Raw genomic sequence first — 14,425 nt, 5'->3', positions numbered from 1 at the left:
CCCACCTCTTGGCCTTTGCACAGAATTTCCCTTGTGCCCAGAATGCCCTCCCTCCTCACCTGGGCCTCCAAGCATCTCCAGTTTCCTTCAAAGCTCAGTTCAAGTTCAAGACTCTTCCATCCCCCCTAGAGAGCACAGAGTGCTCCAGAGAGAGAGAGAGTACTCGCTTCTTAAAATTACTTTGGCTAATCTTTGGACACAGCTGACAGAGGAATTTGTTCTGATTGCTTATTTGTTACAATGGTTTTTGTTGTTTTTTCTCTTTTCTCGATTCTCAAGGTGGGGTGGGAAGGAGAAAAAATGCTCATTAACGAAAAAAGAAAAGAAAATTTTAAGACAAATCCTTTGTATGATTTTGTATTTACTTGTCTGGTACATGCTCATAGGCTTATGGACTTATCAATTTGGAGCTGGAAGGGACCCCCCCGTGGAAGGGATTCCCCCCCCACCCGAAGAGATGTTAGCTTCTTCTTCTTCTTTTTTTTTTTTGGCTAGGCAATGGGGTTAAGTGACTTGCCCAGGGTCACACAGCTAGTATCAAGTGTTTGGTCTGAGGCCACATTTGAACTCAGATCCTCTTGAATCCAGGGCCGGTGCTCTCTCCACTGCGCCACCTAGCTGCCCCTAAAATGTTAGCTTCTTAAGGGCAGGTTCTATTTCATTTCTTATCTTCTCATCTCCAGAGTGTAGTGCACAGTAAGCACTGAATAAATGCCTGTTGAATTGAAATATCAACTATATACAAAGTCTTATGCTCGTAACTAGGGGATAGAAAGATTAAAAAAAACAACAACAACAAATCCACAGTCCCCACCCTCATGAAAAAATAAGCAGAGATAGTGGAAAGAATGCAACTCTCTGATTCAAAACACTTGGGTCTTAATCACCACAGCTGTGTGATCTTGGACAAGTCACCTAACCTCCTTGAGACTCAGTTTTGTTATCTTTAAAATGGATTCCATTCTGTGACTCTTTGATGAATAAACAAATAATTATGATTCAAAGGAGGATGTGAGGGGGGTCGAGGAGAATTCTAGGCAAAGTTCTATGACAAATCTGAGGAAAGGGGGAGTTAGGGTAGGAGAAGCAGGTGGGCTTCCTGGAAGAGGTGCTTCTTAGCTGGACCTTGAAGGAAGAGAAGGATTTTAATTAATAGGGATAGACAAGGGAAATAATAATAATAGCAGCTAACATTTATATAGTGCTTGCTATGTGCCAGTCACTGTGTTAAGTGCTTTACAATTATCTTGTTTAATCCTCACAACAACCCTGGGAGGTAGATGCTATTATTATCCCCATTTTTCAGATAAGGAAACTGGGGCAAACAGAGGTTAAGTGACTTGCTTAGGGTCCATATTTGAAGTCAGGTCTTCCTGACTCCAGGGCCAGAACTCCATCCACTGAGTCACCTAGCTGCACTTAAACCTGCTCCCTGGAACATGGTCTGGGCAGGCATGAAGGATGGCCCTGGCGGCAGGGCAGGATCAGGAGACAGCTAGCGCTTCAATCTAGCTGGAACACAGAAGGCACAAAGGGGAATGGTGGGCAATGAGGTCAGGAAGGAGGCAACTGAGGGTTCCATGGCAGGATGACAATTTTGAGAGATGGGGAAGTCAGGAGGAACAAGAAGGGTTTGGGGAGAAGGGAAGATGCTTGGTTTGGAGTTTGAGGTGCAGCAGACCGTCAGGGTGGAGGCATCCCTCAGGAGGCTGGGTGTGTGTGTAATGGGGCATGCTCTCCTGTGTCCACTTGGGCCCACCTCCTAAATGCAAGATGCCCCTATGTGGAAAACAAAATCCCTTAACTCCCCTCACTCAGCTGAGAGGGATCTAGAAACTGAGGAGCCAGATATGGGAATCCTTCCCTCCCCAAAGCTATTGTGTTTCCATTTTTCACCTTTGTATCCTCATTTCCTAGCAGAGTCAATCTATCAATAAACATTAAGTGCCTACTATGTGCCAGGCATTGTGCTAAGCCATGGGAATCCAAAAAGAGACAATAGACAATCCCAGCCCTCAAGGAGCTTACAATCTAATGTGCCTGGCCATAGTGACTTTTTTCTTTTTCTTTTTGGTGAGGCAACTGGGGTTAAGTGACTTGCCCAGAGTTACACAGCTAGTGAGTGTTATGTGTCTGAAGCCACATTTGAACTCAGGTCCTCTTAACTCCAGGGTGGGTACTCTATCCACTGTGCCACCTAGCTGCCCCATAGTGACTTCTTGATCTACAAGCACTAAGTGCCTACTATGTGCCAGGCATTGTGTTAGGTGTTAGAGATACCAGTTCAGAGAATAAAACAACCACTATTCTCAAAGAGCTTCACATTCCAGGGCTTACTGAAGAGAAACGAGGATGGACCTTTAGGGACCACCTTAGGAATGGGAGGTGAAACCCTAAGAGGAAGGAGAACCCACAGAGCAGATCCCAGAAGGTAGGGAAGAGTTTCAAGGAGAACTAGGACCAGCTGGGGGGGAAGGCAGATAATCTGCAAAAGCAGCTTGAGGACAACAAGGCCAGGCCCCCTTTCACTGACATCAAAGGGGGGCATGCTTTCTCTTCAGGGAGAAGTGCTGCCCCCACCTCATGCCTCCCAGACAGTACAAAACCCAGGATGCTTCCAAGCCCTCCACCACCCTTCCTTTTTTTTTTTTTTAAGGCAATTGGGGTTAAGTGACTTGCCCAGGGTCACACAGCTAATAAGTGTCAAGTGTTTGGTCTGAGGCTGGATTTGAACTCAGGTCCTCCTGACTTCAGGGCCAATGCTCTATCCACTGCGCCACCTAGCTGCCCCTCCACCACCCTTCCTTCAGGGACCCCTCCCCTTCATCCTGCACCACCCCAGGGTCCCATTCCCATAGTCTAATTTCCTGAAATATTCCCCCGGCCTGGGGTAGGGGATGGGCCAGCTTCTTTTTGGGTGTAAGTCTGCCATGATTAGACTGTTCAATGTGCCACCCACTCCCTCCTTCTCACCCCTCTACTCCCACAAGTAAAAGAATTCCAGGTTAGAAAGCTAAAGATAGGAGAAAGAGATGCCCACCCACATGTTAGGTGCTAGGAGAAATGTTGAGGGGCAGGAGACAGTACCTGAAGCTCACGTTCCTGTAGCATTTTGAGGTTTGCAGAATCCTTCACATACATTTCTTTTACTTGATCCCTCATAACAATCCTCAGGAAATTCACACAAGAATTATTGTTTTCATCTCTTAGAGGAAGAAACTGAGGTTCAGAGGCAGCGGTGACTGCCCAAGGTCACACGGCTACTGAGTGACAGGGCTGAGAACTCACACCCAGGTCTTCTGCCTCCAAGTGCAAGCCCATTTCTGCCACCTGACAGGAGCTCATCGGATCAGAGATTTAGAGCTGGTAAGAACCTTAGAGATCATCTAGTCTAGGGGTGGGGCACCTGAGGCCTCAAGGCCACAAGTTCCCCACCCCTGAATTCTAGTCCAACCTCTTTATTTTATCAATGAGGAAAGGGAGACCCAGAGATTAAGTGACCTGTCCAAGGTCATAGGATAGTAAGTGACAGAGGCAGAATCCACACTTAGATCCTATGACTACATAACCAGTGCTCTTCTCACTGTGTTAGGCTGCCCCCTGAAGTTATTGTGTTCTTTTTTATAAAATGAATGCCCCTCACAGGGATCTTGTAAGGAAAGGGATATGAATTAAGATTGGTATGCTGTGAAGTACCAGATTACAAGGTGGGAACTGTAGGAGCTCAGAGGAGGGAGCCTTGTGGACTTGAGGCACTCAGGGTAAGGTTCCTGGAGGGAGAGCCTTGAAGGATGGGAAGAATTCAAACAGGACAGGGGAGGAGGAAGTAGTCCTTCAAGGGTTTTGGGGGTAGAGTCCTTGATTAGGTGCTAAACTATGAGGTAACACTGAAGCCCCTTCCAAAATTTGTCCTTGAGTTCAACTTAATTTTGAGTTTAAATTTAATTGAGTTCAATTTGATTTGACAAAGATTTCTTAGGCACGTGTTAGATGCTAGGCACTGTGATGGGCACTGTGGATACAAAGACAAAAATCAAACAGTACCTGCCCTCAAGAAGCTTCCGTCTTAACCAGTGGTAAAATGACATATACACAAATAAGTAAATGCGTAGTGACTCCAAAATAAAGAGGACTACAGTAACTGACTTAATGTAAGTATAGACGGTGACACGGGAGTTCTGCTTTGAAAGAAGCCAGGGATGCTAAGAGGGGCAAGGGGAGGAGGGCATGCATTCCAGACACGGAATGTGCCAAGGGATGGGGATGAGAGATGAAATGCAACGTGGAGGTAACAGGGAGAAAATCAATTAGGCTGCAACAGTGTAACAGGAAGGAGAATCACGTGAAATATGTTTGGAGGAGTCAGCAGGAGCCAGGAAATGAAGGCCTTGAAATGCCAAACAGAGGAGTTTTGTAAGTTTATCCTATTCTTCACTTTTCTTTGTGTCATGGACTCACAGTCTGGTAAGCAGGGGGTGTGCTGGAGCCAACTGTTAAATTTTCATCGTAATAATCTACAACTTGGAAACGGTAAACTCTACAAATTAAGAGCTTCATTTATTGTTTTGTTGATTGTCTAGGCTAGATTTAAGAGACAGAAGATGTTAACAATTCAGATTAAATTTGTTTCTGGTATACATTTATTTTTCTCTTCAAAGAGCTGGTTGTTAAACGTTTACCAGCACACCCCTAAGTCTATGAGATTCTTTCTCCTAACGAGGTTTTTCAATAATTGGAGGAAATGCAGAGGTTAGTGAAAATCTGTCCTTGTTTTCCTCTCTGAGTTCACAGACCCCATGAAATCCAATCATGGACTGCTAGTTAAGAAGCTTAGTCCTGGAGGGTAATGATTAGAGAAAGTACATGCTAGTGAGACTCAATGAGATTTGTGTTTTAAGGATATCATATTGGCAACTGTGAGGGCAGGGAAGGATTACAGGGGGGAGAGACTAGAAAGCAGAGGCCATTGCAATGGACTTCATGTGATGCAAGGTGCTTTAAGAATATAGTATAAGAGGGGCAGCTAGGTGGCACAGTGGATAGAGCACCGGCCCTGGACTCAGGAGGCCCTGAGTTCAAATCCGGCCTCAGACCAAACACTTGATGCTTCCTAGCTATGTGACCCTGGGCAAGTCACTTAACCCCAACGGCCTAAAAATAAAATGAAAAAAAAGAATATAGTATAAGAGATGTTCTAGAGGTAAGTTGGTAATTCACCAATAGAAGTAATTGACAAGAGCTGGCCAGTGATAGCATATGAGAGTTTGGGGAAGGGTCTTTGGTATCACCTCACAGCTCAGTGTCTTCTCCTGGACTCTATCTCCCTTAAAAGACCTTCTCCCTCCAACCAGTTTCATTTGAATTTTATTCATCCTTCAAGAACTTGGGAGAGAAAGAACAACCCAAGCTCAGACTGTAAATCTCAAGGTGACTAGAGGTTGGTGGTACCAACAGAATTAGGGAAATTTGGAGAAGGAAGAGCTTTGAGGGGAAAAATGAGTTGTTTTGGTCAAACTGAATTTGAGGACCCTTATGGTACATCCAGCAGGCAGTTGACAATGAAGGGGGAACATGGTATAATGGACAGAATGATCGAGTTTGAAGCAGGGGGATCTGAGTTCAAGTCCCACCTAAGACACTTGGGCAAGTGTCTCATGTCTCCTAGCCTCAGCTTCTCCAGCTCTAATAGCATGAGGATAACCTGTAGCACTCTCCGAGGGTCACTGTGAGGTTCAGAAGGTGCTTTACAAACTTTAAAATACTTCATAAGTTGTCAGTTATGAAATTATTTAACTATATCTTTATTGATATCTTGTTTTTACATAGCCTAGGATTTTTAAAGTTATTTTTAATGTGAGACTAGTGTTTAGGAGGGAGAGATCAGGGCTCTGGCAGGTCTCTGCATCAGGACAAAAACTGAGAAGGGGGTCTAGCATGGAGGCTTGGCCCTAGGAGGGTTAAGTTTTGGTCTTGCCTTCTGCTCTGTTCTACCCCCACATACCCACAATCTTTCTCTCCCCTAGCTCCTCAGCTACAATCTCTCCCCACCCTCAAGTCCCTCCCCTGGCCCCAGTCCACTAGACCCTATAGGTGGTACAGGCCCAGGTGCCTCTTCCTGGAGTGAACAGTTGCCTTTCCCTTCTCTCTGCCTTGAAGGAGTCCAGAGTTAGTAACACCCCACCCTAGCCCACCTCACCCCCATATGCCCCCTCTCTAGAATTCAGGAAGAGTGATCACAGCCCAGAGAGGAGTTCCTTTATTGGAGGATAGCGGCCTTCAGGTAGGGTCAGTGGGTATGATGAAGCCACCTCTGCTAGCCTCAGAGCCAGAAGGAGTAGGCAGAAGGTATCTTCCAAAGCTTGACCTTCTCTCCCTCTGGATTTGGGGTCCATCCCCCCTTTCTCAGATGGAAGTAGGGCTGAGGGCACATGAGGTCACAAGGGCCTGGTACTACTGCCTCTGCCGCCCCCCCCCCACTCCATCTTGTCCTGGTGGTCAGATCCTATGACGGAGATCATGGGATGGAGAAAATATTCAATTGGGGGGAGGGGATAGAGGAGAAGAACAGCTTCCCTGGGCTCAGTAGGCCACCCTCCACCCTTACCCTGAGTCTGCTGGGAGGTAGGGATGGGGATGAAGAGTCTGGCAAAAGTTCAGCCCCAGAAGGCCCCACCCTGGGGTCCCAGCAGTCCCTAATTCCCTCAACAAAGAGATGGTGGCCCAGGAGAGCAAGGTGGTAGGTTATATAATACAGGCTCTGGGTACAGGGCTTCAGAAGCAGACCCTGCCCCAGGCCCCCAGTGCCAGGCAGCCCCTCAGGCCCGGCTTCATACCACAGCACACAGCACCACACACCAAGATCCATCCCTCCCCATTGAGGCCTAGGGGAGGGAATGGGGAGTACCAGGTAGGGGCTACAGGAGAGGGGGCTGGCCTCTCCTGTCTCCAGCCTTTCCCCAATTTTTGGAGGGGGTGGCTGGGAAAGATTGTCCCCCTCCCTCCCCAGGACAGGTGCTCAGTGCAGGGAGGTGGGGCCTTACTCCTCTTCAACTCCTAAAACAAAGCAAACTGCAAACATTGGTCCCTCTCTAGTAACCAGGGAAAGGGTCAGGTCCCCTAGGAGGGGCCAAGCAGGCCATTCCTTGGGCCAGGACCTACTGGTTCTCCTCTCTGGCAGCGTGAAGGAGACAAGGACACAGGTCCAGGGTTAGTCCCCTCTCCCTTGAAATCCCTTCCCCACAAGCCTTGGGAAGAGAAGGGGCAGAGATGTGAGAGTGGGGTAAGGGGCTTTCCCCAGGCCATCACTGTGCTATCCCCCTTCCCTGCCTTGGGAAAAGAGGGACTTCACAGCTGAGAGCGGAAAAATAACCTCACACCTATCCCTCCCCCCCCAACTTCAAGCTAGAAGCCCAAGGGGTCAGACAGATTTCTGGGGGCCATATAGGGCAAGGGGACAGAACAACCAGCATGGTGGGGGAGGCGGGGAAGAAAGGGCCCAGGGACTCCCCCCCACCTCCTTTCCCAGTGACCCAAGTGCCTTACAGTGCTTGATAGGTGTTATCCTTGACCCGGATAAAACGGACGAGGAAGAAGGTTACAGCCTGTAGACTCAGCACCAGCACGATGCCCCCAACAAAGCTAGCCCCATCAAAGCCAGGAGTATGGGAGTCCAGAGGTGGGACAGTGGCAGGGCTGCCTGGATGGGGCAGAGGAGGGAACCATCATGTCCGGGCCTCATCCTCATACCTCGCCCGGGGCCCCGTGCCCTGCAGGGAAGGGCATGGCCAGGGCACAAGAGGCCAGAGCTGACTGGGACCTCCCCTCAGAGCCCATTGGGTCTAGCCCCTTCATTTGAATCACAAAGAGACTGTTACTTGTTCAGAGTCAAACAGCTAGGATACAGTGGAGCTGGGATTCAAAGCCAGGTCTTCTTATTCCAGGACATCCAATGTTTTTTCTCCTTAATACACTTCAATTTTCCTACCTGTTCTCTCCTCTGTTTTCTTGCTTGGTTCTTCTAACACCTCCTCGTGGGAGGCAAGGCTGCTGTTAGCAGTTTTGCAGACACGGAAAGAGCACAGGGCAGGCTAACAGATCTGCCACTAGAATTCACCAGTTGAGTGGGCAAATCATACCTCTCTGGGCCTCAGTTTCCTCTTTTGTAAAATAAGGGAGTTGTAAAGTCACTCCTGTTCTAAGCATTCCATGTCTTAAGGACCCTTCCAGCTCACAGTGAGTTACTTTGTAAGAGCTCAGCTTAAGAGCCAAGCCTCGCAGCAGCCTTATAACATCACAGATAATGCCACGTTTATATATGACTTCATATTTTGTAAAGCCATTTCAGTTCAGGGAACACATTCTCCTGATCCACATTCCCATCACCCCCTGCAAGATGGGCAGAAGAATCTCCATTTGACAAGTGTGGACATCCTTAGGGATTCTGAGGCCTAGGGCAGAAGTTCTGGTCCCTCTTCTACGGATTGCTTCCTTTATGAAAGTCCTCCCCCTCCAAGAAGCAGTAATACCCTTGGGAGCAGAGGCGTTATGGGTTCTGTCTCTCCCTTAGGATAAGATTTCACCTCTTGGATTGAGGGTTTGGGGAAGGACAGGTCCTGACAAGGTAAGATCATCTTGGGACAAAGGGCAGGGCAGGTCCCTTTCTGAGCCCAGGGATAGGATGAGGAGGAAAGAAGAGATGCAAAGAGTAGACATGGGGAAGCCTTGAAGAGGGGAAGAGGAGGAAAGAAAAAAAAAACCAAGAAAACCAGATCTGAGAGTAGGGCTTGCTGGTGGCAGAGAGAGCTGGCCTGCCTATCAATAATTCATTCCTTGGGGAGATCTCATTACCCATTGTAATTAGCCAAGAGCTCTCACTGATCCCTTCCCCACACCCCAGTTACCAAAGGCTCAGCCTTGTGACTTCTTCAGATGCCCCCCAACCCCTATGGACCTCCTCACCCAAAGTAGGGGGGAAGGCTGGGGTTAGGGGCTTCCTCCTTTCCCAAGGCCCCTAGAACTGGACCTCCAGCAGCTCTGGCCTCCTTGGCACCTTGTCATTCTCTGGGGCCTTAGAGTCTGCTGCACCAGAGCTGGCCCTCCCACCTCCCATCCGCTGCCCCCCATGGTTCACCCCATACCTGATGTGAATGCCTTTGATTCCTGGGTGGGTGGTGGTGGAGCAGCTGGGGAGACAAAATCTATTATAATCCAGGGGAAAAAACTCTGAGATCTTCCCCACTAACAGCCTTCCTTGCCACCTTTGTTCTCCTTCAGCTAAGCCAGGTTCTGTCAATCAGCCTCCTTCCCCTGGGTACTGGACCCCCTTCTCCCTGCTTAGAGTTACCTGGGCACAGAGCTGTGTGGTTATAGATAGAGCAGCCTTCCTTGGCCTCTTCTTCCCGAGCTACACAGTGCCCATGTCCTGGAGGAGAGAAGGAAGGTAGGACAGGAAATCCCCCAAAGACTCAGCCTAGAAACAAGTCCCTAAGGATTTTCCCAGCCTTCAGGGCCCCAAGGGGTCCAGACCCAAATCTGAGATAAAGGAGATTCCTGGAGGTTTTGAGAACACGGAAGATTTCTAAGTCTATGGAATGACAAGGATAAGGAGTGACCTTAGAATGCAGACTGTCAACTAGATGAGATCTTGGAATGCGGAACATCAGGAGGGGGCTTAGAGAGGCCATCTGCTTCAGGCCTCTTCACTTAGGCCTTGTGAGTTTGTTTTAAAAATATTTTGATAACTATTTTAATATGATTTTCTTTTGTAATCCTATGTATTTTGTTTTATGCATTTAAAAACCACATTCTGGGAGGGTGTCTGTGGCACACTCCAGAAAGGCTGAGGACCCCTGATCTAATAGACCCACCTTATCATTTATAGATGGGAAAACAAAAACCCAGAGAGGGGAAAGGCCTTATACAAGATCAAACAGTGGCAGAGCCAGAATGATCCCCATTTCTCTGGGTTCCCAACCCAGCACATTATCCACTGTATCACCTGCCATTTAAGTTACTTATGACAGAAGACTCCTTAAAGTAATAATTGAGAAACTGTTGGGGACTGTGTAGGAGGGGGATGGGGGTGGGAGGGGGATGCTTCCAGATTTTCATTCTGACAGTTGGAGAAGTCACACACAGCTCCCTTCCCTTTTTCCAGGCCCTTACCTGGCTCCTCACCCCCACAGTGTTCCCACACACAGCCTGAGAGGTTTCGAGCAGGTTCCCCTTCCACGCATCGCTTGCAGGATTCCAGCTGTTTGCATTCGGCAACAGCAGCAGTGCCCCAGATGTTAAGGCCGAGCAGGGCCCCCCTGCCCAAGCCTCTGCCTCCTTTACCTGGGGGGGGGGAGGAAGAAGGACTGAGGCTGAGTAGTCAGGGAGGGGCTTCCCCAGCCCTAGCAGACCCTCCTCTCTCCCCAACCACCTCCAAACACACACCTGGGGTCTGCTATCTGTTGCCAAAAGGAGTAGGGGCCAGCTGTTTCCTACTCCCCACACCCACAGCTGGTTCTTCCTGACTCATACTTCAGTCAGAGCTGTGGAACTGCTGGGAGATCACAGCTGGGGCCACACCAGGCAGGTTCTCAGGGTTTAGGACCAGGTCGGCCTGGGGCAGCTACAGGCTCAGGCCCCAGCTGGAAGGCGGGGACCAGGACTTTGCGGTTGTCTATGAGGATGAGGGAAATTGGGAGGAGTTGCACACTTGGCTTGAGCAGCTGAGAGATGGGGGGAGGGTTGAAAGCAATCAAGTCTCTGAGGGGCCAGACTACCTCATCCTGGCAAGAGGACGTCTGCCTGAAGAGGTTCATGCACCTGATAAGGGGTGATGCGAGAGCATACCTGGCTGGGAAGGAGGGCCCGCCCACACCTGGCTGTCCCCACCTATCCCCCACCACTCACCGGCTGCTGCAAGCTGGGCACAGAGCAGGAGGCAGCAGCCGCTGCAGAGCGCAGCCCGAAGGGCTCGAGGCCCCAACACGACCATGGACTCAGGGGGAGGAGGCTGCTCCTGACGCTGGGCACGGGAGGGCTGGCGGAGCGTCCCCGCTTAACACTGGGCAGCTGGGGAATAAGCCGGCACCAGGAGAGGCCCAGGATACCTGGGCAACCTGGGGCGGGGCCCGGCGAAGGAGGAGGCGTGGTCAGGGTGCGGTGGCGGGGCCAGGTGAGAGTGGGCGAGGTCCGGGACTAAGCTGGTGAGGTGTAGGGGGGCTTAACGCGAAGAGAGTGGAGGGCAAAGGGAGGGCACCCCCCACGCACACACACACACACACACACACACACACACACACACACACACACACACACACACACACACACACGCTTTGAAAAGAACGAACTTAGAGGATGGGGCGGGGTCTGGCAGGAACATAGGGCGTGGCCAAGAGCGTAAGGCGGGGTCAAGAGCTGGGATTCGGGGCAGGTGAAGGTGGGGCCAGAAGTATGGGGAGGAGCCAGATGAAGGCTCCCCGGGCCAGGAACACGAGAGGGGCCAGATGGGAACCAGGCACGTGGACCCCAGAATTCGAGGTGACCTCAGCAACCAGACGTACCTAGGAGGCACCAAAATGTAGACGTGGTTTGGAAGGAGGGGCTTAAGAAGGTGAGTAGGGGCTGACTTTAGAGTAGGAGATTTGGGGGTTGGGCCATGGGGGAGGGACATTGAATCAGAATGGGGAGAAGGAGATCCAAGTTCCGGTTCTTCCATCCTGAGGACAGTTTTCCTCTTAAGGACCTGCTCCACGCTACGTGGGTTTTTCAATCAATCAACTAAACATTTATTAAGTGCCTGCCTTGTGTGAAGCACTTTGCTAACCAATGGGGAATACCAAGAAAGGCAAAAACATGGGCCCTGTCTTTTAGGAGCTCACATTTTTATAGGGAAGATGGTCAATCCCTTTATTTTGCAGAGAGGAAATCTGAGGCCCAGAGAGAGTGAAGGAACTTCAGGTAATCAACAAGCATCTATTAAGTGCCTACTTTGTGCCAAAAATGTGCTAGATGCTAGGAATAAAAGCAAAAGTGAGACTGATCCTGATCTCAAGAAGATCACTCCTAAGATGGCAGAGTGAAAGCAGTGACTTGCTTGAGCTCTCCCTCAAACCCCTCCAAATACTCATAAAAAAATGGCTCTAAACAAATTCTGAAGCAGCAGAACCCACAAAAAGACAGAGTGAAACAAATTTCCAGCCCAAGACAACCTGGATGGTTGATCAGAAAGGTATATCCCATCTGGCTGGGAGCACAGCGCAGCGCGTCATGGGCGCGCAGGCCTCAGCGAACCTGGAGCAGTCCTCAGAGGACTGAATCTTGGGCAGCTGTGGAGGTTCCCAGACTCCTCAATCCATGAATGCCAAAGACAACTTAGAAGGTCAGTGGGAAAAGTCTGTTTCTGTGGTACTAGACAGGAAGGTGGGGTCTCAGCTCCATTCCCCAAGAGCTGCTTCCCAGCTTCTGGCCCATAGACTGAGGGGGAATCCAGTGGCTGATCAGAGAGGGATTGCAGGATCTCTTTGCCAGTGCTGAGACAGGAATCTCTTGCTTTGCCCGTATTTGGATCTGGGTCACAGTTCTGAGCGGCAGTGCTGGGGTGAGGAGGAGCACTGGCGTGGAGGAGCTTGTAGTGGCTGTAGAGAGGAACCCCTCCTCACAGTTACAGGACAGAAAGGAATACTTGTGGTCACAAGCCAGGAAAGGAGTAAACACCTCGCCCCTTATCATACCACCTTGGAAGAACTGAAAATTTACAGGGCCCTACAAGTATCTCTGAAAACAGCTGTACAAACCCCTGAAGCTTGGGACAGTACATTCTCCACATTGGAAGCAGATTTGTACCTTAACAAAGAGTTTAAAACTCAAGTAATTGGCCGGGATCATGAGCAAGCAGCGCAAAAAGAGTCAGACTACATTATCTTACTTTGGTGAAAAAGAAGATCAAAACATACAACCAGAAGACAACAAAGTCAAAGCTCCTACATCCAAAGCCTCCAAGAAAAATAGGAATCAGTCCCAGGCCTTGGAAGAGCTCAAAAGGGATTTTGAGAAGCAAGTAAGGGAAGTAGAGGAAAAACTGGGAAGAGAAATGAGAGTGATGCAAGAAAATCATGAAAAACAAGTCAACAGCTTGCTAAAGGAGACCCCAAAAAATACTGAAGAAAATAACACCTTAAAAAACAGCCTAACCCAAATGGCAAAAGAGGTCCAAAAAGCCAATGAGGAGAAAAATGCCCTAAAAAGAAAAATTGGCCAAATGGAAAAGGAAGTCCAAAAGATTACTGAAGAAAATACTTCCTTAAAAATTAGGATAGAGCAATTGGAAGCTAGTGACTTTATGAGAAATCAAGACACTGTAAAACAAATCCAAAAGAATGAAAAATTAGAAAACAATGTGAAATATCTCATTGGAAAAACAACTGACCTGGAAAATAGATCCAGAGAGAGAATTTAAAAATTATTGGACTATCTGAAAGCCATGATCAAAAAAAGAGCCTAGACATCATCTTTCAAGAAATTATCAAGGAAAACTGCCCTGATATATTAGAACCAGAGGGCAAAAAGAAATTGAAAGAATCCACAGATCTCCTCCTGAAAGAGATCCCCAAAGGAAAACTCCTAGGAATATTATAGCCAAATTCCAGAGTTCCCAGGTCAAGGAGAAAATATTACAAGCTGCCAGAAGGAAACAATTCAAGTACTGTGGAAACACAATCAGGATAACACAAGATTTAGCAGCTTCTACATTAAAGGACCGCAGGGCATGGAATATAATATTCCAGAGGGCAAAGGAGATGGGATTACAACCAAGAATCACCTACCCAGCAAAACTGAGTATAATCCTTCAGGGGAAAAAATGGTCATTCAGTGAAATAGAGGACTTTCAAGCATTCTTGATGAAAAGACCAGAGCTGAATAGAAAATTTGACTTTCAAATACAGGACTCAAGTGGAACATGAAGAGGTAAACAGGAAAGAGAAATCATAAGAGACTTATTAAGATTGAACTGTTTACATTCCTGCATGGAAAGATGATATTTATAACTCATGAGACCTTTGTCAGTATTAGGGTAGTTGGAGGAAAAAATATATGTATGTATGTATGTATAGATAGATAGATAGATAGATAGATAGATAATAGATAGATAGATAGATAGATAGATAGAGGGCACAGGGTGAGTTGAAGATTAAGGGGTCATATCTGGAGAATAAAATTAAGGGATGAGAGAGGATTATACTGGAGAAGAAGAAAGGGAGAGGTAGAATGAGGTAAATTATCTCACAAAAAAAAAGAAAAGTCTCTTACAGTGGAGGGGAAATGGAGGAAGGTGAGAGGGAATGATTGAATCTTATTCTCAAAGGATTTAGCTTAAGGAGAGAATAACATACACATTCAATTGGTATGGAAATCTGTCTTACCCTACAGGAAAATA

General features: G+C 48.2%; 1 protein-coding gene across 4 annotated transcripts; it reads right to left on the bottom strand.

Annotated features, from left to right (window-relative positions):
* Nucleotides 1-292: 292 nt before the first annotated feature.
* On the bottom strand, nt 293-11,326 carry CD164L2 (CD164 molecule like 2). 4 transcript variants are annotated; one of them, XM_020983251.2, is made up of 7 exons: nt 10,900-11,326; nt 10,165-10,335; nt 9,344-9,421; nt 9,138-9,182; nt 7,543-7,696; nt 3,088-3,205; nt 293-1,125 (listed from the first exon to the last, which is right to left on the bottom strand). In XM_020983251.2, the coding sequence occupies exons 1-7, from the start codon at nt 10,982-10,984 to the stop codon at nt 1,000-1,002; spliced, it is 777 nt and encodes a 258-aa protein (XP_020838910.1). In that variant the 5' UTR covers nt 10,985-11,326; the 3' UTR covers nt 293-999. The 4 variants fall into 4 exon arrangements, with proteins under 4 accessions (XP_020838910.1, XP_020838915.1, XP_020838916.1 ...); XM_020983256.2 differs by lacking the exon at nt 3,088-3,205 and having other exon boundaries at nt 1,032-1,125; nt 10,900-11,325; XM_020983257.2 differs by lacking the exons at nt 293-1,125; nt 3,088-3,205 and adding an exon at nt 6,388-7,053 and having other exon boundaries at nt 10,900-11,324.
* Nucleotides 11,327-14,425: the final 3,099 nt, after the last annotated feature.

This window comes from Phascolarctos cinereus, unplaced genomic scaffold, assembly GCF_003287225.1.
Source record: "Phascolarctos cinereus isolate Bilbo 61053 unplaced genomic scaffold, phaCin_HiC Scaffold_726;HRSCAF=1367, whole genome shotgun sequence".
NCBI classification, from domain to species: Eukaryota; Metazoa; Chordata; class Mammalia; order Diprotodontia; family Phascolarctidae; genus Phascolarctos; species Phascolarctos cinereus.
The sequence above is the reverse complement of the archived record's forward strand: the minus strand, read 5'-3'. Positions and strand labels throughout refer to the sequence as shown.